This window comes from Microtus ochrogaster, unplaced genomic scaffold, assembly GCF_000317375.1.
Source record: "Microtus ochrogaster isolate Prairie Vole_2 unplaced genomic scaffold, MicOch1.0 UNK113, whole genome shotgun sequence".
In the NCBI taxonomy this organism is placed as follows: Eukaryota; Metazoa; Chordata; class Mammalia; order Rodentia; family Cricetidae; genus Microtus; species Microtus ochrogaster.
In genome coordinates this window covers 465610-493383 of record NW_004949211.1, presented here as the reverse complement: position 1 = coordinate 493383, position 27774 = coordinate 465610, and the positions used below count along the sequence as shown (strand labels likewise).

Here is a 27774-nt window from a genome sequence, read left to right as displayed (position 1 = left end):
ATGGCCCACATGGGGGACTGCAAGTGGATGTCCTGGCTCCCGGTGCTGGTGGTAAGTTATTCTGAGTGCCTCTCCCACTGCACACTTACCTCAGCCCCTGCAGAGCAAGGGGTATTCCCTCAGGCCAGAACCTTCGCTAGCTGTCCCACCTCAGACTGCCCTGAGCCTCCTGCACCTCGGCTTCAGAGCTCCTCCAGCCTCCTCCCCCCAGCTGTCAGAATGAGGCATGGGGGAATAAGGACGACGGTACCCCTTGTTCTAATTGGACCATTTTCCTGGCACTTGCTTCACTAGACTTGTAGATAGAAATGTCTCTCAGTGCTTAGCAGTGCTTAGTAGTCTATGTGATGGCCCACAGCTAAAAAAAAAAAGATCAGAAAGTTCCTGCCCTCTTGAGTCCTGCCTGGCAGTGGGGATTGAGACACCATGAGACCAAAGGACCAGCCCCTGTAGCACCCAGAGATCTAGACATTCAAGAGAAGGGGTGCCTTCTTCATAACCTTAAGAGAATCCAAGGCTTCTCTTGGATGTGGGAAGAGGATGAATTTGGACAGCAGGATCAGAAGTAAGCTGTTGTGAGGATGGCTGTGGATGGGGGTGGAGACAGGAGTGGCCAATGTCGGGCCCTCTGAGGACTGTCCCTACATAACAACTGCATCTTGAGGAGGTGTGGAGGCCAAACACTTTTTCTGTGGCAGGTGTCCCTGATGTGCTCAGCCAAGGCAGAGGACTCCAGCTGTGGAGAGAATGAATATCACAACCAGACTACCGGGTTGTGTCACCAATGTCCTCCCTGCAGACCGGGAGAGGAGCCCTACATGGTAAGAACCAGTGCGATGAAGGTTTCTCTCCCACCCACCAGTTCCTGAGTAACCACTCAGAGGCTTAATATTAATTATAAACGTTTGGCTGATGGCTCGGGCTTATTCCTAACTAGCTTTTACATCTAAATTAACCCATTTCTAGTCATCTAAGTATTGCCATGTGGCTGTGGCGTGACTGTCTGCTGGCATGTTGTTCCCTGGGCAGCTGGATGGCGTGTCCCAGCTCCGCCCTTCTCCTGTATCTTTGCTTAGATTTCCCACCTGACTGTATCCTGCCTCGTCATAGGCCAAAACAGCTTTATTTATCAACCAATGAGAGCAACACATATTCACAGCGTATAGAAAGGCATCCCACAGCAGACCAGCCTAAGTCCTTGAGCTCTCGGGAGGTAGGGGTGTACTGACAGCACCGTCCTCCTAAACTGTCACTGAGGTCACCAAGAGGTCACCAAGGTACATTCACCAGGGTTGAGTAGTATGAGTTGCAGAGCCCAGTGTACCCTGCAGCATATTTATCAGGAACTCTGAATTTTTTTTTTTTGGTAGGGGCTGGGTTTCAAGACAGGGTTTCTCTGAGTAACAGCCCTAGCTGTCCTGGAACTCACTCTGTAGACCAGATTGGCCCCAAAGTCACAGAGATCCTCCTGCCTCTGCCTTCCAAGTGCTGGGATTAAAGGTGTGCGTCACCACCACCTGGCTCTAAATTCTTAGAAAAAAAGTGTCCTGTCCTGCCCTGTTGGGCTGATCGTCTGAATTGGAAGCAGACCCAAATGCTCTCCGAGAATAGTACATCCATTCTGAGTTCTGGGTTCCCATTCTGTGGTACAGCTAAGCTCGCACGCACTTTGAAACACCAGAGAAACGTCAGGGGCAGCAGCATCTGGGGTTCTTGCAGAGTTCTGAGAAAACTCAGGCTTCCGGGTTTGTCCTACAGTGAAGGACACTCTGGGAAGCCACTGAACCTCTTTAAAGGACCTCATCTGGACACTGTCACTAAGCCATCAGAAGGTGGACAGGAGCAAGCTTAGAGAAAGACCCGAGGAACACAGGACTTTACAATTACTGTAGGATGGGCAGCCAAGGGTGGACACGGCCAGCATGTCACTGGGCCGGCCTCTGCAGCCACTTGTATTCTCATATCCTCTGCGTCCCCGGCCAGTCCTGCGGATACGGCACCAAAGACGATGACTATGGCTGTGTGCCCTGCCCTGCAGAGAAGTTTTCCAAAGGAGGCTACCAGATCTGCCGGCGTCACAAGGACTGTGAGGGCTTCTTCCGGGCCACGGTGCTGACACCGGGGGACATGGAAAACGATGCTGAGTGTGGCCCGTGTCTCCCTGGGTGAGTGTGCTGCTGGGTTGACCTCTGAGGGGGAGGAGCAAGGGCCCTGTGAGCAGAACCCCCCCCCCCGCAGGCGCAATGGGCCTCCCCAAAGTGTCATTCCCAGCCTTCGTCACCTGGGGGTGATAAGTCCTGTCTGCTCACGGACAGGCAGCCTTCAGGTGCTGACTGCCGATGTAAAACAAAGCAGCCAAACACAACGAAGCAGTACATAGGAAGCGTTTCGGACGGGGATAAAATCTAAGCTTCCCAGGAAGGTACTGGTTGTGGCATTCTGGGAAGGCCCCTGATGTCTGCGCTTTCCATACCGTGGTGGTACATAGGTCTTCCCCCTCCAAAAGCCGCGTGAGACTACAGCTGGTCCGACAGACAAAAAGCTAAGAAATCTTTCTGTTTTCCTGATAAAAATGCATGAGCAAATTCTGCCCGGAATCAGAAAATTCCTATCTGGACACCCAATCAAGACTAAGCCACAGCTGTTGCGGCTGCCTCCCCCTAGTGGCCACAAAACATCACATTTTGCAAGACTGCAGAAGGTGGCCACAAAACATCACATTTTGCAAGACTGCAGAAGGAGAGGAAAAACATGGTGGGACAGGTGGGGGAGGGGATGGAAGTGGTGGTGGTGGTGGTGATGGCGATGGGTATGGCTGGAGGAGGTGACAGAGATGGTGGTCGTGACGGTGATGGTGCCGACGGCCATGATGTAGCAGGTCTGCAGTGGGGTGGGGGGAGTCCAGGTAATGCCACAGGTGAGCAGTACCTTATGAGAAGGGGGTACAGAAACGTCAGAAAGACACCTCCAGCATAACCATCAGTGAGCTGTGAATTTGCTCTTCATCACCACACACACAGAGAGAGACAGACAGACAGACAAAGAGTTCAGTTTTATTGTAGAAGCAATTATTTCACAGTTCCCATCCCCAGCTGTCCCTCTGCTGGTGACAGACTCCTACCCCAGTTTCCCAGGGTTCTGTCTTCAGCTTCGGGCCACCTCCCGAGTCACAGACTCAGGTATCCAAATATTTGCTAGGTAATCCAATGCTCCGGTCCCTCACACAAAGTGTGAATCTATGAGACAGTAGAACCTCGTCATGCAACCTTATCCTTCGGCATGCAGAAAGCAGAGGGGTAGAAATGGGGAGGGTGGTGGGCGATTCCCTTTCAAAAGATGAGGGGAAAGTAAATTTTCTACTCGCATAGTTGTTGCGGTTACCGTGTTGTGGAACTTCCTCCAAAAGGAACAGCAGCATTAGAACCAGAATAGCCGTACCCCCACATAACTGTACAGGCACCATTGAGGGGACTGGTTGGTGTCGACCCTGGGTTTGCCCCTGAGTGAGGGAAACTCAGCGAGATCTGATGGTAGACAGAATTAGTTTCTAATAGCTTACACAATTCTTAGAATTTCATTTTGATTGATTCATTTATTAATTGACTTCAGTTTTTTTTTCTTGGTTCAAAAGTGTGGTACACAAACGCAGAGTGTCTGGGGATCCACTGTGTCAGGCACACACATCCCATCCTGCTTCCCTAGGAGGGAAAGGACCTCTGTGCAAACCCTGTCTACAGCCATGTAAAAGCTGCATTACTTATTTCTGCGTTATTTATTTTCCCTGAAAGCAGCAAGCATCTGAAAAGGTCTGGTCCTTTGGTTCCCATGGCCTCAGTGAGGAGCTCATGCCAGATGCAGAGACTCTAGAGGCAGGTAGAGCCAGATAGAGGTGTTCTAGCAACCAGTGCGGAAGACTTGACCCTTCAGCTTGTAACTGACGCTGGTCCCCACTCAGACTGCCAAGTTAGGGAAGGATGCGACAGGACTCAGTGTCAGCAGGATCCTTTTGATAGCAGCAAGAGAGATGGCTGAGCAGTGACGAGCCTGGAACCTAGGGAGCAAGAATACGGAGAGCAGGGGGAACTAGGGCAGAGGCACTGAGGACGGCAAGAGTCTAAGTGCTGCCCAGAAGCTAGATGGAGGCACAGGACGGAACGGACTCATTGGTATCTGCCCTCCTGTGCGGACAGAAGCAGCGTACAGGAGGAAGAGGCATTTGGTGGGGATGGACAGACAGGTGGAGGTCGGATGTGTAGAACGCAGTGCTTCGGGACATCCAGACCAAACTCTCCCCGGCGGGCGGATGGAGAGGTGGAACACTCCAGGGAAGTGCTGAGCATCGCTTGGGCTGTGCATATGGCATCCCCAAGGCAGGCGGCTTCAGAGTGCAGGGAGGATGGGTCCCTGTGAGGTGAAGCTCCCTGACCAGACACCTGGCTCTCAGGTGGCTAGAGGAGAGCCTTGTGACGGTGCCACAATCAATGGTCCATGCAAGCGGTTGCTCCGTCCCATGTGACTGTATGCAGCCAGCATCACTGCCCATTAGAGCCATGAAGAAGAGGCTTTCTAGCTAAAAGAGACAAGCCTGGCAACCGTGCTGTGGCCGCACTGCTCAAAGGCAGATGCCAGCCGGCGCTGGAGATCTGACTTGAGAGCTATGAAGACCATTTGCCTGCTCCCAATATTCACCAGAAAGTATCGAATCTCCGAGGACATTAGATAATAGTTGTGAGCCGCCTCCTCTAGAAGACTTCAGGCAGATGCCCGTTATGTAGACTGGGGCAGGGTTGCATGGGTTCCGGAAGCGTGTTTCGGGCTCTGAAGTCTTGAGTACTTCTCTCTGTGTTCCGTGAAACAGTAACTTTACCTTCACCATTGAGGCTAGAGCACCCGGTAAGTGAGGGAGGGGCCATGTCCACACCATCTCAGTGTGCTGCATATCACTCCATAGATGTGGAGATTGGATCATTAGTTCCCTCTTGGCCTTGCAGTGAGATCTATCTGCCAAGTCAGTCAGTCCTGACCCTGGAGCCACTGAACAGAAAAGCCTCCGCTTTACCCCTAGTCCCCAAGGCTCTCTTACAACTACTTCCCCTTCTCTCTGGATCTCAGGCTCCACAGGGACAGGCCCCACTTCCTGTTGCATGTCCTAAACTTCCAGAACAAAATGAGGCTCTCATACTGTCATAAAGGACTATGGGGCCTTTTGGCAGGCTGGACCGGTTAGCTCCATGAACCCCTGTGGTTGTGAGCCAGGATGTAGATTTACCTGGTGTTTGTCTTTTTAAGGCTGCGGGTTGGCCCTCTCCCCTCCCTGTGGTTTGGCAGGTGCTGGCTGCCACTCTTCGGTTCTGCACACACATGTGGCCCAGACGCTCGCCGAACAATAGCAGCTCATGGGGGCTTTCCTGTTGGGAAAGGTCTGTGTGGGAGACGAGAGGCGGCAAGGACGAGGCAGGAGGGAAGGGGTTAGATTTCATAACCTCCCTCGCTTTGCCATCCCCTGCCCGTGGGTAGCTTCTGCAGCCAGCTCTACACCAACCACCACCTTTCCACAAGAGGCTTGGTGCAGCCCATGGCTGGGCAAGCTGGAGACAGGACTCTGTAGAGCACAGATTGAGCCTCCACCGCAAGCCTCGGTCCCAGGAAAGGGGAACCTGCTGGAGAAGCAATCAGAGGAGGACAGTCTGAATAGCAGACTCTTGCATCCTGGTTTCAACTGAATTTTGCCCCGAGCTAGACAACGTGGGCCAGGAAGAACAGAAGATAGAATAGGGAATATTGATTGAGGTTGTCCTCGGCTGACAAAGGCTCAGCTTAGCATGCTTCTCCATTATGATGTTCCTAGTCATTAAAGAGAAACATCACTTCCATTCGGATTAACTCAGTTAGTGATGAGCACCCCCCCCCCATGTGTCACTGCCTTTCCTTTCCAGAGCGCTGCATGAGACGAGCTTTATTACAAAGTGGGCTTTGTGCTAGATGCTGCAGCCCAGTCATAGGCAAAAAGTGCGTGTACTGAGCACGCTGCGAGCAGCTCCGCCAGCTAGTGTGGGGCTGAGCGTCCTGAAAACATTTTCTATAACAGTTTCTCTCACAATGAGCTTATCAGAACACAACCTCACGGTAACTCTTGAGAGCATTTGTAGAGAAAAATCAAAATATGGATCAAAGAGTAAGTTAAAGGCTTGCATCTTGGCAGAAAGATGTGGTCTTGACAGTAACTGGGCCACACATGCCTGAATGAACACTTTACTCCAGACAGAAGCTGTCAGAGGGCAGAAGAGAGGCTAGCATCCCCTGCTCTTGTTTAGCCATATGCAGAACTACAGGTACAAACTTTGAGGTTAGTTTAGGTTAGTCCTGAAAGAAAAACCTAACATTTAAAAAATGGTCTCTGGGGCTGGAAGGATGGCTTTGTCAGTGCAGGCATGTAGATCTGAATCTAGATCGCCAACATCCACAGAAAAGTCAGAAGCGGCAACATGATCGCAGAGCCAGGAGGGTACCTGGGTCCCAACTAGCCAGTCTGCCTAGTTGGATCAGTGAGCTACAGGCTCAGGGAGAGACCCTATCTTTACCAGTAAGGCAGAGAGCAAAGCAGCTAAGGTACCAGACATTGACCTCTGGTCTCCGTTTGCCCACACGAGGAAGAGTGCTCCACATGCAGACGTGAACATACACACAGGAACACATGCGTAACAAGACACACACTAAATATTCTTACAGCAGTACATGCTAGAACAGGGAGACTTCTTATCCGAAGGCATTTGACACGTGTGTGCCGGGTGGGCCATGCAGCTTCTAAGGAGTTTCCGTCGACCTTGAGCTATGACTCAGCAGTTAGGAGCACTGGCTGTCCTTCCAGAGGAGCTGGATTTGACTCCCAGTATCCATGGCAAACTGTCTACAACTCCAGTTTTGGGGAATCGGACTTCTTCTGACCTCCAGCGACAGCAAGCGTCCACGTGACACACAAACAAAACGTGTAAACCAAAGACTCATACACGTAAGATGAAAACAAACAGTAATTTTTTTTTCTTTTACAGTTTTTCAGGCCTGTCCCTTCATTAAGTTACTTTGTAAGGCTTAGTCAAGCATACAGTCAGGGCCCGGGCAGGAGTGTGGAGCTGGAAACAGGAGCCCCTGGGAGAAACAGAGAGAGAAACTCAGATGGGAGGTGTCAGCCTACAGCAGGAAGTGCCTACCTGCATCCAAAGAAAGGCTACCTCATCACAGATGGGAACCCCAGACAGGCCAGCCAGCAACCCCCTCCCTGCTAAACCCAGGTCTTCAATGCGTAACAGGTCCTAAAGCCCCTGTGATCCCTACCCCTTCTATGTGTGTGACTTTGGAGCCTTACCTGTGATGGAGCCCGACATCCAAACATAACCAGAACAGACAAGTCTGTGGCTCTGCCACTTTAAAAGGGGGATAGGTGACACCCCCAAATACCTTTGGAGCTTTTCTCCAGTTCGGTACTTGGAACTGCAGAGCAGAATATAACGCCACTCGTTACCTCGTCTGGCCACTATTTGTCAACAATTGTCCTCCTTTCGTCCCTGGCAAGAGGTTTACCCTCATTGGCCTCCGGCACCCGGTCTTGGCAGGACAGGAGAAGAAAACGGTGTGGCCTGGGAGCCAGATGTTAGACCGCTGAGAAAACAGAGCTGACCGGAGCACCTTGAGGCCACCTGCCCCTGCGGAGTGATTAATAATCACACTCCACCACTGGTCCCTATGAGGCTCCTTGCTTCACTGACAAAGATGGCTTCTAAGGGGACCAGAGGGCGCTTTGGGGAGCTATTTCCAGAAGGCTTGACAGTTAAACTGTTGTGGCTTCTCCGAAGGGTGTTTTTGAGATTGGTTAATTAATGTTTACAAGATACACAGGGATCTGAAGATAAAAGGCGTTGCGGAAGGGCAAGCAATCACAACCCTGGTGTTACTGCTAATGGTCCAAGCTCAGGTGGGCTGGGGTCCAGAGTCTCCCAGCCCGCCCTCCGGCCCCATCTGCACCACCCACAGTCGTCAGGGGGGGCTAATAAGAAAGAGGTTGGGAAACAGCTGCAGGTGGATCCAGCAGCAGAGAGGGCTTTTCATCTTGGGGTTCTCAGAAAGAGAAGCAATGCAGCCCTCACACAGGCTCCCTTTATTTCATTAGACTCCCCACAGTGTGGTCAACGGCCTCATGATCACCACACAATGTTCATTTATGGTAATGGCTCACACCAAGAAATGAGCCAGAATGTCAAAGAATTCCCCTCCCAGGCCATTCCCCTCCCATACCGCTACTGGGAGGGGATTGGGTACTGCTGAGGGCCGGATCCTTTAAAGGGCGGGGCATAGGTAGTAGCAGGAGCATTGCTTGGGTGAAAAGGGGCTTGAGGTAGCATCACTCTGAGTAAGTCACCTTTTACTCTGAATGCAACCACAAACAAATGCAATAGTTACACAGGTGTCTTTAGCCCTGGCCATTAAGGGTGTCAGGACCTGGTTCCTCTCTGGGTCATCTTCAAGGCCACCAACACTGACCTGTGTGACCCCTCTAGTCGTTTCCTGTCTCTGGCACTGTTGCCCACGCAGGCAGTTGAGGGGTCCCAAGGGCCCCAGAGACAAGCAGGCATTTTGCCAGCAGCCCCATCAGGCTCCGGGTTCTGAGAGGGGAGAGGGACTGGGAGCTCACCAGTGCCCCCAGGTGGTGGAACACAGGTACTGCTGCTGAAAACAAATCACACACACACACACACACACACACCCTTCAAGAAAGGAACAAAGAGAGGAAGCCATGTGAAGTCAGGCCCCAAATCATCCCAGTACTGGAAAAAGACTATTCTACTTCAGGACATGCTAAACATCCCCCCAAGAAACTCAGGGAGGGCTCTTGGCCTCTCAGGCCCTCAGTTCCCACCAAGCTACTTCATACCCGGCTTCAGCCATGGCCTGGTGACATCCAGGTTGTGTCTGTGCGGTTCCTCTCATGCAAACACCTTTACTCTGTCTCATCTTGTCTCCTCAGCTACTACATGCTGGAAAACAGACCGAGGAACATCTACGGTATGGTGTGCTACTCCTGCCTCTTGGCCCCTCCCAACACCAAGGAATGTAAGTGTTTCCCCTTCCATAGAACCACTGTCTCATTGAAATGCATTAGCGATGGTCTCACGATGCCCCAAATGTGTGTGGTTGCATCATAAAATGAAAGAAGTTGATGTTCTTCCCTTTGGAGCGGTCTTACCAAGAGCAAGCCTGGATCAGAATTCTGTTTCTCTCCCTATGTCTTCCATCATCTTCGGTCGGTCTGTTGTGTGAGTTTGAGTCTGTGCCTGCCCAAAGGCCGTCTTGTGAATGTCTGTCCCGTGCCTATGTGCGTGACTGTCTGTGTCCCTAACAAAGGGCTTTGCTCTCTTTTGTATTGAACAGCCCAGAAAAGGAGAAGGAATCCACACGGGGATGGGATGAGGGAAAGGGGACAGAAATCCTTGACAGGGCTTTACAAAGGGTGACGTCACTGACTACCAGTGACCCCGACTGTCCCACATAACACACACTCCTGCAAATGTCACTGCACACAGACTCATCAGCCTATAGCCATGCGGTGGCCAGCATTGATGGTGGATATGTTTTATAAGGTTGTTCTCCATAGCCTACATACACACACACACACACACACACACACACACACACACACATGCACTACTCTTGGGGACGGGGCACGAAAGGATACAAAATTGAAGACTACCGCTGTGCATTGTCTTAGGTTGTAAATGCTGACTACACGGGAAGTCCAAGACATAGTAAGGACATGTCAAGTTGTTCCATTGTTCTCTTTAAAGCAGAAACAGGCCGTGCACACAGTAGGATCACAGTCTTATGTCCTGAGTGACCTCGTGGGATATTATTAACTCTGACTGTCAGGTCCTGCACAAGTTCCTGTCTCTGAGAATGTGAAAAAATAATTCTAACAGTCTGTAATGGTAAAAGTAAAACACTGCAGGTCTCCGAGTGGCGGCAGGCAGTGGGTCTTGAAACTGCAGCGGGCCACGAAGGCAGCCAGTCCCAGGCAGGGAGCCGTGTGGCAGGTGACAGACAGACAGACAGATAGGCATACCATGCAGAGTGAGGTTGGATATTTATTTAGTGGGTGAGGGAAGGGGAGAGGGAATAAGGGAGAAGAGGAGAGAGAGAGAGAGAGAGAACCAGAAATGGGGGAGGAGCCATGGCAGCAGCTACCTCTTTGGGAGAGAGATGGGAAAGAAAAGGACTCATACTGGAAGGCCAGCCTTGGGGGGGGGTTGTCTCTTAAAGGGACAGGACAGACCATTACACAGTCCATCACCACAGGGCCCCATTTGCCTGGCACTGAGGTCCTTTACTACTGGTATAGAATGAAGCCAGGCCCAACACCTAGATAAGATTAGCACAGAAGCAGCTGGACAGAGAGGCAGCTCGGCCAGCAGCAGCATTTGTTTCTCTTGCAGAGGACTGCAGTTCAGTTCCCAGCACCCAGCTCAGGCGCTAACAACCATCCAGCGCAGGGACTAACAACCATCCAGCTCAGGGGCTAACAACCACCCAGCTCAGGGACTAACAGCCACCCAACTCAGGGGCTAACAACCACCCAGCTCAGGGGATCTGGTGGCTTCTCCTGGTCTCTGTGGGTACCTATCACACACACACACACACAAACACACACACAAATTAATAAAAATTAAATTTTTCTTGAAAGACCAATACAACAAAGGTATAAATAGACATTAAGGCCATCATGCTGGTCAGTCAGCAGCTCCTCTAAGGAGTCACTTGGTTGTCCCTTCTGTCATGAAGAGAGAGGCCCCAAGACCTGATCTACTGAGCTAATGTGTGTGACCATTAAAAAAGCTAAAGAGACTGCAGATACAAAGGTATTTGGAAAGAACTGTAAAGTGCTAGACAATTTTAAGCTCTCCTGTATATATAAAATTATACGAGGCCATGGGAAATGTAGAAATATCCGTAAGCGATCAAGAATTGAAATAGCTCCCAAAAATTACAGCTGTCAGCCTCGTGAGATTATCATCCTTCATGGGCTGCTGCTTTCCTAGTCTCTTAAGAATCGCTCTTCCGTTTATGGAGAAGGGTCCTCCCCCGTTTCAGAGCACTGGAATGTATGGTTTCTTGGATTTTTGAGACATGGTCTATTAAATGTTGATATGTTCTGAAGTTGGGGCCCTTAACCTGCACCCGAACATCAACCCAACTAAAAATGTGTTTGAGGACCCCATCATACTGGATGGATGGAGGCTGGATGAAGGAAGGCTGGACAGAGGCTAGCCTCATCTACCCATGCTCCATAGGAAGGGAAGCCGACGCCTGGAACCCTCAGGTCACGATAGTACTTTCCTGGAGAGTGTAATAGGGACTTCCTCCTTAAAAGGTCAGGTGACAGGAACAGAAGAGTGTCACCTCCCTTCTGGTGAGGTCAGGAGAGGAGTGGACTGGGCAGGAGGGTGCCTAGAGGCAGGGATGCTAGCCTTTGGGGGACTCAGAGGGCCAGGCCCTTCTCTGTATTCCAAGTAGTTTAGCAACTGGAATAGATTTGCATGTCTTTAAAACTGAACTTCCTACCTGTCATATGCTAATTCATTTACAAATTGGAGGAGGCCCTGCGGCTCCTGGCTGCCAGCCTGACCTGAGGTGAAGTCAGCTGCCATTGCTAATGTGTCTTCTGTCAGGGCATCTCCATGGATTAAATGCCAGATAACTCTGCGCGGAGGTTCTCAACTAAGTGGGAGAGATCAGGGCCGCACCACCTATGAGAAAAGATTCTTAGTCTGCAGAACCTGGGAGGAAAGCAGCTCCCCTTGGGGGTCTCACACAGATGCATGCCCTTCCCTAATTGCCTCGCCAGCCAGAAGAGCTAACTAACCATGTGCATCCAACCTAGCGGAAAGCAGGCAAAGTCCCTGACTCCTAGGGGTTAAGCAACAAAACACACAGAATTCCCTTCCACCCCTCTAGTCTTTAGTTGTTTAACTGACAGCTAGATCCCAGGAAGGCTTCGTTGTAGGTTTCTATACCCCAGCCTTGCCTCTGGGGCCAGTCCAGCTCCCACTGGAATCCTTTCAAGCCAATCTCCAGGCATTTGTTTCCCAGCCCAGAACTTGTCAATGACAGATGTGGTAGACTGGTAGGATTCTTCCTCAGAACTAGAACAGGCTCCACTCTGCCCTTCTCTATCCTGGCCTCAGTCTGGAGACTGTGTTACCCAGGATGCACTGGGACCGGAAAGACTACCAGTAAAGATGGCCCCCGTAAAATTAGGAGACCCATACACTCGGTATTGTTGTCCACAGCCCTGCCCCAGGAAAGCCAGGGACTTGGCCAAACCTCATCTTTGTTGGGATCTTGACATCCCTGGCTGGTGGCCTAGGCTGCACCCCTTCCTAAAGGGTGGATTTGCTGGGCCTTGCTGAACCAAGTTGTCATTCTTGGTACTCTGAGTCAAGGACCCTGGGGCACCTGGTGATGCAGCTACATGCCCAGGAGAGCGAGAGCTGGCAGATGGCCAGGTGCAGGACAGCCAGCCTAGCTGCATGCCTGAATCAGCATGAGGGTCTCCTCTGTGGGAAGGACGGGGGTCAGGGTGCCCACCGCTCTCCTTACCCCGCATGAATGAGCCTGCTCTGGCCTTCTCAGAGAACTGTCTGCTTCTCTGAGCACTGGGCAGAGGAGTTCGACTCTTAGTGTATGAACTGCTTGAGATAGTAGCTCATGTTTCTGGGTCTGCCTCTGACACAGGGGGTCTGAGTGGTCCCCAACCACATTTTCATTAAGTATGACATTTGGGCATAGGTTAAAGGCTCTGCCTCCAGACCCTTTCTGCCTTTGTTAGAGTATTTATCCAGCCTCATGGAGCTGTCTCTGTCCCTGCCGAGCTGTACTAAGTGGCCGCATCCACCAAACAGACTTTCACAAACCAGGGTGGATTAAGGCTCGCCAAGTGCTCCCATAAGCATGTCATAGAGTGTGTCCATCCAAGGCCCTCGGGAGGAATGAGAAAGTGACACGCATTTACTTATGAAGTAGAATTAAATGTTCCTGTTCCGGATGGCCAAGATGCTGGGTCCCAGGTCGGTCCAGCCTCCAGGCTGACCATCGTCTCCATCAAAGTGTGGAGACCGTGGGATCCTTGGAGTTGCTTTAGTTTCTGCTTTCTCTGCCGTGTAATTGAGACAATAGCCACACACACTGGGGAGACAGAATGTGTGCATTGAATCTGGAAACACAAAACAAGATACAGCTGGCAGCCTTCCCTAAACTGGTACCCAGCAATCTCTTCCCAAGGCCTTGCAGCAAAGCCCCCTGCCCTCCCGCCAGGAACATCCCACTGGGAGAGCTTCAGGCCTTGGCCTCTTTTACCACCTGGTGCCACGGTGCACTGGTAAATCCAAGTTAGACCGAAGGCACACGAAAGCCCTTTGGTTTGTTTTCTCAGTAAACCAAGGAGCAAGATGTACTTGAGCAAGGAGCTCTGACTATAATTTCCTTTCTCCCACGTTGTCCTGAGAATGCAGATATCCCGGACAGCTAAGTTGAGGGGCCTGTGCTGTAAGGACAATTGGTCAGAGTTTGGAGGCAGAATCTCAGGGCTGGAGAAAGGTGTGCATCCCGCTTGACTTCCATGTGAATTCCCACCCCGAAGAAAGTGATCTCATTATCTTTACATCCGTTTCCTCTAAGATCTGTGTCACATGGTCTCTGTGAGGACAGGTGGAACTGTATGGACAGGGTGTGGGGAAATACCCCCCACGGGGCTAGTGAGATGACCCACCCAGCAGAGTGGGCAGCAGGCTCAGCCACACGGCAGTGGCCCTGCACTTCTAACAGCTCGTCTGGGGCAGAGTGGTTAGAAGGACAAGGACATACTGCAATAGAAGCACTGTGTTGTGGCAGGACCAGCCCTATCACCTCTATCTATTCATCTATCGATCGATCGATCAATCTATCATCTCATGTGTGTGTGTGTGTGTGTGTGTGTGTGTGTGTGTGTGTGTGTTTAATCACCTATCAGTGGCTAACTCCCCTGAGTTTAGTCATGAATAGGGTGGTCTCTTACAGGAGGGACAGCCAGGCTGTGGCTTAGAGCACTGTAGTGGATTCTGTTTGGCACACATGACTCCCTCATGTGAGCCTTAGAACATAAACAGGAAACCCTGACCTCTAGGAGCATGGACCCAGTCACTTCTGTAAAGTACTATTCACACCAAAACATGCCACATACCACTATTCACACCAGAACACGCCACACGGTACGGTTCACACCCAAACTGCCTCACGGCACTGTTCACACCCGAACATGCCACACAGCACTGTTCACACAGGAGCATGCCACATAGCACTGTTCACACCAGAACATACATGCCACGTAGCACTGTTCACACCAGAACATGCCACATAGCACTGAGGACCTGGTAAGGGGCAGGGTCTTCGATAGGAGACCTGAGTAGAAGCAAAGATAGTGTTCCCAGCAAAGCAGTCCTCTCCCTTCGAGCAGCTGGTGAGGAACCAATGACCCCACCCATGGCTCAAGGATCCACCGCCAGGGTTGTGGGGCACCTCCTTGACAACCCTAAGAACCAAATCACTCTTTAAAATCCAAACTGTTTACACTCTGTAGAGGATGCCAGGCAGCCTCTAATGCATACTGGCACTTTTATAAATTATGTGGATTAACAACTTCAAAGGCCCGTATATACCATCATCTCTTTGAACAGAGCTACAACCCCACTAAGCCTTGCGCTTCCAGCTCCCTAAGTCCCCGAGGGGAGCAGGGTAGGGTGGGATATTCCTAGCTGCAAAACATTTTGAGAGTACAGAGTCAATCCGCATCAGACCAGAGTACAGCCTGATATGGGAGAATATGCATGCAGGGGACTTGCACCATGGCCATGCCTCCCTGATGGGCAATGCAGATGCTAAGGCATCTTCTAGGCTCCGCCCCCAAGTACCTTGTAAGTGGGGATAGTTTATAGAGCCATGATGATGATGGTATGCCCTGAAGAGCAGCAATAACCCAGGTCTGTGGCTCTCTCTCTTTCTCTCCCTCTCCGTGGGTCTTGCCCAAACATACATCACACACGGTTTATTCAACACGATACAGCGTGTTCCTAATATTAACGCCTATAATTCTGCTATGTGTTTTTCAAGGATTTGGGATGATAGAGAGCGGGTGTTTGTTTCCTCTGGGGATTTTTTCCAACCACTCTAAGAAAGAACAGCATCCCGAAGTGATTGCCAGTGTCCTGTGTTTGCCCCCCAAGGCCTGCAGGTACCCTCCTGACCATTAGCAAGCCACACTACTGCGGCTTCTAGGGGGTCCTTTGGGGCCTGCGCTGCCCCAGCGCTCTCTATGACGGTGCCAAGGGGCTTGAGCAGACCTGTGTGAGTTCGGCCTGGCAGCCTAGGGATGTTCACGACTAGGGTTTGCTCTGCTTTTCTGAGGCCTCCCTCGCCTAGAAGGCAGAAGGCAGTGAATTGAGGGCAAAAGAGACCAAATAAGAGGCAGGTGGTTGTTTTGGGTTTTTTTGTCACTGCTGTGCTCAGAGCAGGTCCTACTGAATCTGATTTCAGCTGTTCTCCACAGAGTACATTTCTTTCGCCTGCCTGAAACAGAGCCGTCACTCAGAACAACCGAACCACGCACCCATGCATTCAGTTGCTCTGGGTCCCTTCGGCTCTCTCTTGCCCTGAGAAGCCTGTCATCAAGCCGTGGGGTGCAGCCCTTCAGGACCTGCACAGCCTGTGGGCCTGGCTGAATCTGTGTAATCCTGCTCCTTCTGTACACATAGGCCCCAGAGTCTGCTGCAGGATCCCAGAGGGAAGTATCTGCCTCCCTGAAGAGTCTGGAAGTTCCCTGAGGTCCATCACATAGGAAGGGTAGGGCGGAGGCCATGAAGACCAAAAGGGTTCACTTGAAGGGTGGCTGCAGGTGTTTGGCTCCAGTCCCCGGCTTAGAGAAGAGGTCTACCTTCCTGCCATACCTCATCCCCACTTCCCCCTTCTCAGATGCACTCAGCACAGCATCCTTTGGCTGGGGAGTTCCTGGCAGCTCCTATAGCCTGTACAATCTGGATGCTCTGCTAACGCCAACTGGAGTTCAGTTTGGGGACTGTCCAGCAAGGCATAGCTAGCCCAAACAGGTAGCATCTGTGGCTCTGGAAGATGTCCGTAACAAGTAGCAGCCTGTACCGATGTTTGGCGATGTCATGGAACCAGCCCTCTCGGGTACAGGGGCATTTCATAAGTCTGTACTAACCACGCTACCTCCATTGTTTCTTTCTAGACCATAGACCTGGGTGTGTTTGCACCCTGTCCCCAGCCCTGTTACTGCCTTGGTCGACAAGTTCTAGCAAGAAGGGAAAGAAGGGACCAAAAAAAAAAAAAAAAAAAAAAAAAAAAAAAAAAAAAAAAAAAAAAAAAAAAAAGACAAAGATTGCTCGCGTCCACAAATACAGCCCGTGACTTTTTTTTCTTCTTCTTCTTCTGCCCATATATCTTAAGCTCACCTGAGCCCCTAACCAAACCATCAGATCAGTTTCTTTTCAATGTTCTATTTGCTTTAGAGAAAGGCAATTAGGTTCTATTCAAAGCTGGGTCAAGACCGTCCTCCTGATGACACGTGATGGCTGTTTCCCAGCAGAGTACAATTGACAAGACCCTGGAGCTTGCCTCTGCTGGCTGGAGCAGCTGCCAGCCTGTAAAAAAAAAAACTTGGTGGGGGTCTGTGAGCAGGAAGGGGTACAGCCTGAATGTCTGTCATCTGATAGGTGAGCAGGTGAAAGTAGCTAGGTAGACAGGACCACCACTGGGGACTCCCTCGCCTAAGAGTTATCCCTAAAGATAAACTTTAATAGTAAAACTTTAAGTTTGGAACCTGAAGGTCACAGAAAGGCTTCCAGTCTTCCTCCAGAAAGTTAAAGAGACATCTCACCCTCCCTGGGCAAGTGACTATCCTCCTGGCCCACACTACAGTTCTATTTCTGTCTAATGCTGAGGGCCAAGCTACCCCTGAATACCTTCTCACCTCTCCAGGGCACAGATCCACCTCCAGCCTGCCCTCGGGCCTGTGAAGCCCTCTGGCACGTCCATACTGTTCGTCTTTCGTCTCTCTATTTGTTGAACTAAGTACAAGGCTCAGGACAGAGGCGCCTGGCCTCTCTCCACAGGGTGTATACTTGGCCTCCGCATTCCATGCTGTGTGACTGTGTTCCCGCTCCTGGGCTGGTACAAGCCAGATGGCAGGAGGCTTCACACACAGCAGGCCTGAGTTTCTCCCTGAACCTCTGTTAGACTGCTGCCCCTGCTTATTCCTTACAGAAGTCCCACAGCACTGTAGGCTGACCCCAGGGCACCCTGCAGGCCAATCTCTCAGCTGGATGGGGTGGGTGGGTGGAAGGACATGACTTCAGGGAGGTTGGTGGCTTTTCAGATTATTTTATGATCCTCTCCAGAACTGAGAAGCAACAAGGACAAAAAAAGACAAGAAAACATAGCTCCCTCCCCCACTCTAGGGCTGAGGGGCAAGGGTCCTGCCTCTAATACTCCTGAGCTATCTATGGTCCAATCCTGATTGTTTTTTATCAATTGAAGAACTCAAGTTTGCCCTAAGGAAAGTTATTTGTCAGAAAAAAAAAAAAAAAAAAAAAAAAAAAACGAAGGACTTGTGGTTTGTCTGGTAGCAAATCAGCTTCCATTTTTCTCCATGCTAAATGGCAGTTTTTCTTTTCTTTGCACATTTCTGCTCTCCCTAAATGAAAACAAAATCAATCAAGCAGTATTCCCTCTAAAATGCTTCCATAGACACGTGCTGTCTTTCACAGCGTGCACGGACTTCCTCTCGGTCACAGGAAAACTGAGTGGGTGGGGCAGAGCTCTCTAGTACTTAGCTCTCAGCAGCCTGCTCCTGGGATGGCACGGCAGCCACTGTTAGAGAAGAAACACCCTGTGTTTCAGTGTTTGTACAATTAAAATTGAACTTCGCGTGTAATGCTGTTCTCCGTGTCCACCTCCCAGTTAGAGAGGCCCAAATGTAAAGAGCTAAAATTGAAACAACCACGGTTTCCCTGAGTCATATGGAAACTTGGCATCTATAAGCCTGGCATTCCTGGTACTATATAATCATTGAGTGTGCCTAAACCGTAGTCATTTAAAATGAGCAAACATGTAAATTCAGATTACAAAACTGTGGAGTCAAAGTGTCCCTAAAGATGCAGATTTTTATTTATTTTCCTTTGGCCTATGATGAATTTATTGATAAATGTAATGGAAAGTTTTTTAGTCTTAATAAAATATCTTCAAGCAATATAATAATAAAAAAAAAAAACAAGAACCCCACTGGATGGAGAGATGGCTCATGGCTAGTCATGGCTAAGAGAGCTTGCTGCTCTTGCAGAGGATTGCACCCACATTGGTTGGATTACAAGCACTAGCTACTCCAGCTCCAGGGGTTCCAGTGCCCTCTTCTGGTCTTCACAGGCACCTGCACACATGTGCTGCACACACAACACACACACATACATGTACACACACATGCATACATACACATACATACTTATACACACAAATATACACATACACACATACACAAGTACACACGTACATATACATACACACACACACACCCCTTTAAAAAGACAGAATTTCTAAGATGTCAGAACACTCTTTGGGAACGTTAAACACGCTAGGAAATAAAATACGTGCTCTCGGCCCCTCCCCTGCAGTACAGCCCAGAAGCCCAAGTTGGTTCACTTCACTGCGGTATCTTATTTTCCAGCCTTTGAACATGGTACTTTGTCAGATCTCTGAGGTTTTGTGTTCTCCTTGCAGGTGTGGGAGCCACCTCTGGGGTTTCTGCTCACTCCTCCAGCACGTCTGGGGGCAGCACCTTGTCCCCCTTCCAGCATGCTCACAAAGGTGAGGAGGGTGCCCAGCTGGGGGTTCTTTGGAACTCAGCTAAGAGGGGGCGAGGAGGGGTGAGGAGGGAGAGGGGATCTGTCAGCAATGAGCATGGAGCGCTCCCCGTCTTGTCGCTTCTCTGATATGATGGAATCGCATGTTCCCGCTCAGGGCCACCTCGCATCTCCCAGCACCCGAGAAAAGCAGGCAACCATGAATAATAGGACACAAGCATCCCCCGTCTCCCACATCTGGCAGTGTGATGGATGTACCCGATGACATCAGGAGGCTGAACACCCTCAATGGGCTCTCAGCTCTGTACCTCCTTCAAACGGTCCAGGGTACCACATGCCTGCCGCTGCCTTTCTGGGTGATAGGTCATTTGGATCCTGCTTCATGGGAACCAGGTGTCCTGTTTGGTTACTTTGGAGAGTTGGAGGAAAGTTTTGGATAGTCCACATACCAAAGCTGCAGTTAGGGAACCAAGCAAACAGCTCCGGGAGTAAGGAGCAGCCAGGCAGAAGTGGAAACAGCAGGAGTTGTCGGGTCAGTTCAGCCCTGGCTTCCCTGGGGCTCTTGCTGGGACTCTGAGGACAAGGTGCCAAGGAAAACCAAGCCAAGAATCCGATCTCTAGCCCGAGGAGTGGCCTTTTGCTTGGGAGCGCCTAAACCTGAACTGTGCAGTCTCCAGACACTCGTTCATGGGCCTCTCATCCCCATTGCTACCTTTCTCTCGGGATCTCAGAGTAGGAAAGCCAAGAGTAAGCATCCCAGGGATGGCTTCTTGATTTGCCTCCTAGTCATGTGAGCCTGCTTGACAATGTGGGAGCAGCCTAGCAGCCAAAGCACACTTTGCAGGCCAGGTCCTTGGGCCAAGTGTGATCCCTGGAAGTGTGATTCCTACGACCAGGTCTTCTGGTGGGTGCTGGGGCATGGGGGAGGGGCCTTCAAAAGCATTTCTCCTCCTCTCCCTGATGCAGAACTCTCGGGCCAGGGACACCTGGCCACCGCCCTGATTATCGCCATGTCTACCATCTTCATCATGGCCGTCGCCATTGTGCTAATCATCATGTTCTACATCATGAAGACGAAGCCTTCAGCTCCAGGTGACACCCTGCGCCCTTCCCCCATCCCAACACCCCTCCGCCTTCCCTGAGAGAACCAGGGGGGCTCATGCCAACTTTCTTCTCTCTCTTCGAGCAGCCTGCTGTAGCAGCCCCCCGGGAAAAAGCCCAGAAGCCCCAGCTAGCACACACGAGGAGAAAAAGGAGGCCCCAGGTTTGTACACACCGCCCATGCTGCCCCATAAACAACATCGAGCATGAAGGCAGAGTATCCCCACCTTTGGCCTCCAGCTTGACAGCTCAGCCTCCCCACCTCTGGGGGGGGGGGTGCCCACTTGTTCTGTGCCCAGGCAGTGAGCCAGTCACCAGGGGTGTCTACTGAAAAGGAAATAAGAGGGGAGATTCCAGTTCCGGGCCACATGCTGACTCTCATTCACCCCCAACTTCCGTTCCTACAGACAGTGTGGTGACCTTCCCTGAGAATGGCGAATTCCAGAAGTTGACGGCTACACCCACCAAGACCCCCAAGAGGTACATAGAACGGGGACTTGCCTACAGTCACTGCTAGATGGAACAGTCCCAGTTTCTAGGACTGAAGTAGCAGCTGGGTCCTTCTAAATCCTGGAGCAGGCAGCCGAGCTCCAGTGAGGGAACAGGGTAGCTGGTGCCTGGCCTGGGAGATGAGCATCCCAACAGAAGGGGGCAATCTAAACAAGCACGTAATTTTTGTTTCTTCACTAACTCCAGCAGCTGGTGTATGCTGGGGGCGGTGTAACACCTGCTCTTCGTTTGCCCACCCTCCCTACCCCCAATCTCCCAGATGCCCTGGGCCCTCCATCTTTCTCCGAGGAAAGGCATGAATCCCAGGATACACACATCCTGGTCAGGTTCTCACAGCTGCCCTCAATGCTTAAAATGCATTAAAGCCAACAGCGCCTGCACCAGGCCCAATACTAGCCTTGCCGCATCCCTAAGACAAACAGGTTGATGTCAGCCCCACTTCCATAACCGTACCAAAATCGCGCACTAGGGATCAAGAAAACCGGAACCAAAGTCCAGGCTGTCAACCATCTATTAAGGTCTGGTGCATACACCCTCTGGGGGAGATATTTGCCTGATGGTATTTTAGCACATTTACCAAACAGTGGGTTATAGAACACCCTCCACCTTAAAATCAACTAAGAGGGAAGTCATTCCCTATTGTCCCCATAGTCATTTGAACTTGGTCCTGCAATTCTTCAGCACTGGCTCCCAGCAAGGCAGCCTGAAAACCCCTTTCTGATGGCCCCTGCTCTGTGGCTTTACAGACAAGTGTGGGAAGGAGCCCATCCACCCAGTGCCAATCTTTGCAGCTAGGGCGCAGAGTTCCTAAGCATTGCCAAGCCAATCGCCCGAAGAGCAGAATGCCGAACCCTCCCTCCTGACCTAAGACAGGATCTTCCATGACACAAGAATTCTTGCTTATCTTTTATACTTGAGAATAAGTACTCCTCAGCCTGGACAAACTTCAGGCACCGAGGAAGCCCAGCCTAGTGCGTTAACCCATTTGGAAAAACTCTAGTGCTCTCAAGGCTCCCAACGCAGCCATCTCTGCACTGTAGATGGAGTTCGCAGGTGTGAAACTACTCAAGGCCCCGGAGAGGGCTTAGTTCCCACGGGGCCTTCATTCTGACTGGTTATTGTTCAGACTCTGGGAAGTTGGAGTTCAGGCCCTGTCCTGTGTGCTATACATGGTGCCAAGGCTGAGACAGGGCTCAGAGTATGGTGTGACCCCATTTGGTCCCAGCTTGTCCCTTCCAGGTCTTTTTGTTCCTAAAAGTAGCACAAAGGGCCTGGTGAACAAGCAAGGATGTGCCCCGTGGCTTGAGTTTCTTCCGAGGGAAATGTTTGCAGGACTATACGTGGGGAAATATATACTCTTTGCATGTATAAATATTAAGGTTTTGCTTTAAAGACAAGGTCATGAGTCTTCTTGTCCCTATGAACAGCTTTTGGGTCTTGGAAGTGGGCCTTGGGAGCTATGCAGTGATCTGTGGAAATGCCATGAGGTAATCCGTGAAGATTCCATCATGCATTCTCATTTGCTTGCCAGAGTTTGTGAAGGGGATGGGCCAGGCACCTCCCTCGTGGGCCCGCAAGCATAATGACAAAGTGACTCTATTAGATGGTTTCATAGCGGCTTGAATTTTTTCTTTTCTTTTCCTTTTTTCCTTTATTCTGACTCCAGGGCTGTGTTTGCATGTGATTTTTACTGCTAGCAGTAACACTCAGATATAATGTGTGGCCAATAGAATCCCTTTTCCTAAAGGTCTTAAGCTAAACCAAGGAAGTAAGCAAACTGCTTTGCAGGAAGAATGCTGTTTTGCTTTTATTTTGAACGGTTTGGGGGCCTAAGCTCCAGCCCACAGGTGCCAGGTCCTGTGTGAGCTGAGCAGTGAGCAGGGTGCAAGCACATGAGGCAGGATACATGCGGTCACCCACCCTGCCCGGCCTCTGGGCCCTCGATAGCTCCCACAAGGCACACGTCTGAGGCCAGGTCACTGGTCAAGAGGGCTTTCGTTGGCATTAAGGTGCACTTAGAACACACTCAGTGAAGCTTCACCAAGCATCCATGGTGTAAGGCAGCGTGGAGAGATGTCGGGGCAGCCCTCGATGGTGTCCGCAGCCTCTCAGACCCCACTGCTTCTTGGGACCCCACGCAAACATCCACAAGGCCACACCGTACCAGAATCGCTTGTCTGTCAGGGAACAGGATGTCCCTTTCTCACCTCGTGCCCCCTTACCTAGAGCTTGGGAGACGCAGGAAATGCTTAAGGAACAAGACATTGTGCAATGCTCTCCATACCTGGAAAACAAGGTCGGTGCAAGGCAGCTCATCTGGGCCTCGGTTTCCCAGACTCCACTAACATGCGTCCCGCTTGTCTCTGCAGTGAGAACGATGCCTCCTCTGAGAATGAACAGTTGCTGAGCCGCAGTGTGGACAGCGATGAGGAGCCTGCCCCGGACAAGCAGGGGTCGCCAGAGCTATGCCTGCTGTCTCTAGTTCACCTGGCCAGGGAGAAGGCTGCAGCCAGTAACAAGTCTGCTGGGGTGAGGCTCTGGCGGCTGCTCCACGGGACACCGGTGCAGTAATTTACAGCCATCAGACAGGACCCCTCATGTTGAATAAGCTTCTTAAGATGCCATTTCTCCCAAAAGTCCCAGCTAGGACAAAGACCAAAGCAACAGATTTTTAAATATTATTTGTATTGCTTATAGACAAAAAAGTTTTTTTTTTAAAATTACTGCAAATGTCAGAAAATAGGAAAAGAAAAACTTTCCAAAAATATTTGGTCCATTTCTAAGTAGTTACACACACACACACACACACACACACACACACACACACACACACAATCTGTGCGTATTTGTGGGTTCTGAATCCATGTGTCAACTAAGTATAGATAAAAAAGAAAACTGTGCCTGTTCTAACCATACACACTTCTTATTGTCATTAATCTCTATACCATACAGTGCAATAACTATTTGCACACTTCATGTGTTAATTATTAGAAATAATTTGAGGATGATTTAAAGTGTATGAGACGATGTGAATAGTATTATGCAAATAGACCTTTTACACAGTAGTCTTGAGAGACCAGATTTTGATATCCTAAAAAGTTTTAAAAACAAGAAATGATGTTTTATATGTAAACACATATGCATGAGCGCGCGCGCGCGCACACACACACACACACACACACACACACACACACAGAGATAGACATACAGACACTGCTCTTATATAGCAATAGACTCACTTGTACAAATTGTCCCGAGGGTTTTATCACTAAAGCAAGCTACTTTGGAATGCCCGTGACACAGGGTGTGCCCTCGGGCCCTGGCATATATTCTTTTTTGTGTCTGTACCTCTGGCAGCCCAGCCAAACCATGTGGCAACATTGTTGGTAGTAGAGAAAGGTCCTGCAGGGATCCTGGATCTGGCTGGCCCTGCAGGCTACTTCACTCTAGGCACAGTAGAGACCATGCTGCCTGCCACAGGCCTGATCTCTTCAACCAGGGCCACCCATTGCCTCTCTTAGCCCTGAGCTCCCTGCCCCGAAGAGAGCATTCCGTAGTTCTGTTAGCCACTGCATGCATGGCTGCCCTGGTGGCCAACTGGGGTCGTCATTGTCAACCTTCTCAACACAATGATGACAGCTCTAACACTGGTGTGCCTTTAAACCCAAGTAGTACCCCTATTGTGCACAGAGGCTTTTTCCATGGAAACCCTAGGGACATTCTTCCTTCTGGTATGTTTGGGCTGCTTCCACCTTGGCACACCAGATATGCCTGTTATCACGGCCAAGCCAGTGCAAAGGGAAGACTTGAGGCTTTGCTACCATCTTTCCCCTTTCTAAAGATGAACATTCTCTCCATTGTTCTTTATAGATTCAAAGCCGAAGGAAGAAGATATTGGATGTATATGCGAACGTGTGTGGTGTTGTTGAAGGTAAGGGCTAGAGGACCATTCTTTAATCCCAGCACTTAAGAGGCAGAGGCAGGCGGATCTCTGAATTTGAGGCCAGCCTGGTCTACAGAGCAGTTCCAGGGCTGCACGGTGAGACTCTATCTTAAACAAGCAAAAGACGAAAAAGCCATTCGGGGTACACTTCCCTGAGATGATAGCCCCCAGTGCCAGGCCCCTGTGTGGACAACTGGGGACAGCCATCCACATCTGATGGAGGTGGTCAAGCCCCCGTCAGAATGGCCAAGTGAACCAACCTGTGATGTGGGGGGGGGAAGGGAGTTTAGTTCCTGGCTTAGGCTAAAGCGCCCCATAATGCTTTCGTCACAGGACAAGAGACTCCCAGCATGCACGCGGGTGCAGCGCCACTTGTGCTTATGTCCACATAGGTATTGTCATCATGGAAGTGACCGATGACACTTAGTAGTCAATGTCAGTGAGGACGCAGTCTAAGAAACTCATGGGCGTGAGATTTGTCCCTGTGCCAATATCAAGTATACCGTCACAAGCTAGAATGGTCGGGGCATCAGAAGCTGTACTATGGAGCCAGTGTTTTCTGTCATTGACAGCAGCATCACCATGCAGGCTGTGGCTGTGCCTAGAAGCTGTTTCACAAGGCACACTGGCCTGGCCTTGGAAGGCTCCTCCCTCCTTCCAGAGCAGCCACGCAAGGTCAAACGGCCTGCAGTGGGCAGGTAAGAAGCAGGAGAGTGAGAACCATAGAGAGTCCAGTCTGTAATCCTCCTAGATGCTACAAAACCTAAGCCCCAAATTAACTTCTCTTCACCCTGAAAATAAACCCCTCACCGCTGATGTCAGGGGACTTTCCTGCCTCCTGCCTTGCTGGCATCCCTCCGCATACCCTGATCTGGTTGAACTGTTTGCCTGGAGAGGGTCCTATCCTGCCTGCCACTCCTGTCCCATGTGGGAGAAGTGCAGGCCCTGAGCTGGGACAGGCTGGTTAAATGTTCTCTTTGGCCAGAAGTAACCACTGAGCAGGAACTCCAGGGCCAAGAATTCTTCTTGGCTGCCTTCAGAAACATGGCAAGGCTCCATAAGTACATGCCTGGTCAGCCTACTTAATCAAGCTTGGCATGGTGGGTGCTGTTGGCTGCCCAGAAGAATATGGTCCGGGAGTTACATTCCAGCACCCCCGAAGCTCTTGTCTGTTCCAAAGAATGTCTTAGTTTTGAAACACCAAACCCATGGGACTGTGGCTTTTGGATTGATTTAGAGCTTCAACCATAAGAAGAGCCCTCCAGTGGGTCCTGTGGGGTGGAATCTTCAAGCCTGTGCCCTCAGGTGCTCCTTGGCAGCCCGGGCACGAGTCCTACTTAATGCCACAGTAATAAGACACAGCCAAGGCTGAGGCCCTCGGGCCAGCATGGCTTGGCTCCCCAGACCATTGAAATCACATTAAGACCTTAATACTCGCTACTTCTGCCTCTCGAGCCACCCTGCCTTCCCCAAGATGCCAATGTGGTTAATATGGGGTGAACCCCAGACACCGAAGTCCTCCAGTTCTTTTAAAGGTTTTCATTGTGGTATTCTTCCTCTCCACCCTCCACTCACCTCCCGCCGAGACAGAGCTTCTCTGTGTAACAGCACTGGCTGTCCTAGAACTCATAGAGATCTACCTGCTTCTGCTTCCTGGATGCTGGGATTAAAGGCATATGCCGCCACATCTGGCTTGTGGTGTTCTTAACATTTTGTGCTAAGAGGTAATAGAGCAAAGCCCGGGTGAGCTTCTCCTAGCTTCTCCTGATGCTGACAGCTCACAGCCCCATAAAAGCCATGATCAACATGTTGATGCTGACCCAGTAGATGGCGACCCCTTCCACCACCACAGGGGCTTCTCCTGCTCCCCAAACCCACACCTGCAGCCCCATCAACCACTATTCTGTTTTCTATTGCTGTAATTTTGTCACTTTAAGACTTTTATAAAAGTCAAATTGGGGCCTGGAGAGATGCTCAGTGGTTAAGAACCCTGGCTGCTCTTCCAGAGAACTGGGATTCAATTCCCAACACCTACATAGCGGCTTACAGCCATCTGTAACTCCATTTCCAGAAGATATGTCGCCCTCTTCTGGCCTCTGTGTGTACTGCATGCATATGGTACACAACTGTACTGGTAGGCAAAACACCCATATATGTAAGGTATACATTTTAAAATACTATTGTAAGTTGAATCATGGAGTACACACTCAGTGATTAGCTGGTCTCTCCATAATTCAGTAGAGAGTCATCCGGGTTGCTGTGTATGTCAGTGTCACGGGAGTTTTTGAGTATCCTTGGAAATTTCTACATAGGCAGTCATATCTGCACACAAGGGGTTTTATTCCTTCCCTTCTAGCTTGTGTGCACTCTTTTCTGTCTTCACTGCTTTGGCATGGTGTCACATTTAAATTTTAACCCTATGAACTGTGTTTACCAAGAAGCATGTGTTAGAACATTCATTTAGTATTTTTTAATTTGCTTGAGTTTTTTAAAATTGCTTTTATTGAGCTATATATTTTTCTCTGCTCTCCTCCCTTCTTCTCCCCTCCCCTCCTACCCTCTCCCATGGTCCCCCATGCTCCCAATTTACTCAGGAGATCTTCCTTTTTTCTACTTCCCATGTAGATTAGATCCAGAAAGTCACGTTCACTTTTAAAAGCTGGAACCAGACTTACACCCCGAGAATAAATGTTACTTTTTATAGTCCATAATGCTTTGTTCTATTGTTGAACTCTGTTAATATTTTGTTAGAAATTTTGGTGTCAGATTGGGAAATAGTTCCTTCTTTTCTATTTTCTGGAAGAGACTACTCAGAGCATACGTTCATTCCTTTCAACACTTGGAAGATGTTTAATGCTGAGCTCTCCTCGGCTGCGGTTTGTGACATGTGCCCATCCCTCTCCTAGGTCTCAGCCCCACAGAGTTGCCGTTTGATTGCCTTGAGAAGACAAGCCGGATGCTCAGCTCCACGTACAACTCTGAGAAAGCGGTGGTGAAAACGTGGCGCCACCTTGCGGAGAGCTTTGGGCTGAAGCGGGACGAGATCGGGGGCATGACTGACGGCATGCAGCTCTTTGACCGCATCAGCACCGCGGGCTACAGCATCCCGGAGCTGCTCACAAAGCTGGTACAGATCGAGCGGCTGGATGCGGTGGAGTCCTTGTGTGCAGACATACTGGAGTGGGCTGGGGTCGTGCCCCCTGCCTCCCCGCCCCCAGCTGCTTCCTGAGGAGTGTGCCTTGAACTGTCCTCCCTGGGACCCGCTGGGGA

The 27774-nt window shown here is 50.4% G+C and overlaps 1 protein-coding gene across 1 annotated transcript; it reads left to right on the top strand.

Moving 5' to 3' along the window:
- Positions 1-27774, top strand: Edar (ectodysplasin A receptor). The gene is made up of 11 exons (XM_005371550.2): positions 1-51; positions 699-821; positions 1984-2165; positions 9020-9105; positions 18868-18954; positions 19917-20042; positions 20140-20214; positions 20459-20531; positions 22931-23090; positions 24432-24492; positions 27411-27774. The coding sequence occupies exons 1-11, from the start codon at positions 1-3 to the stop codon at positions 27731-27733; spliced, it is 1347 nt and encodes a 448-aa protein (XP_005371607.1). The 3' UTR covers positions 27734-27774.

What these genes read in the sequence shown, in the direction of transcription:
- Edar (XM_005371550.2), top strand. Translation starts at nt 1, where the DNA reads ATGGCCCACATGGGGGACTGCAAGTGGATGTCCTGGCTCCCGGTGCTG. An exon ending in CCCACCAAGACCCCCAAGAG is followed by an intron (nt 20,532 to 22,930) that starts GTACATAGAACG and finishes TTGTCTCTGCAG; the next exon opens with TGAGAACGATGCCTCCTCTG. An exon ending in CCAGTAACAAGTCTGCTGGG is followed by an intron (nt 23,091 to 24,431) that starts GTGAGGCTCTGG and finishes TGTTCTTTATAG; the next exon opens with ATTCAAAGCCGAAGGAAGAA.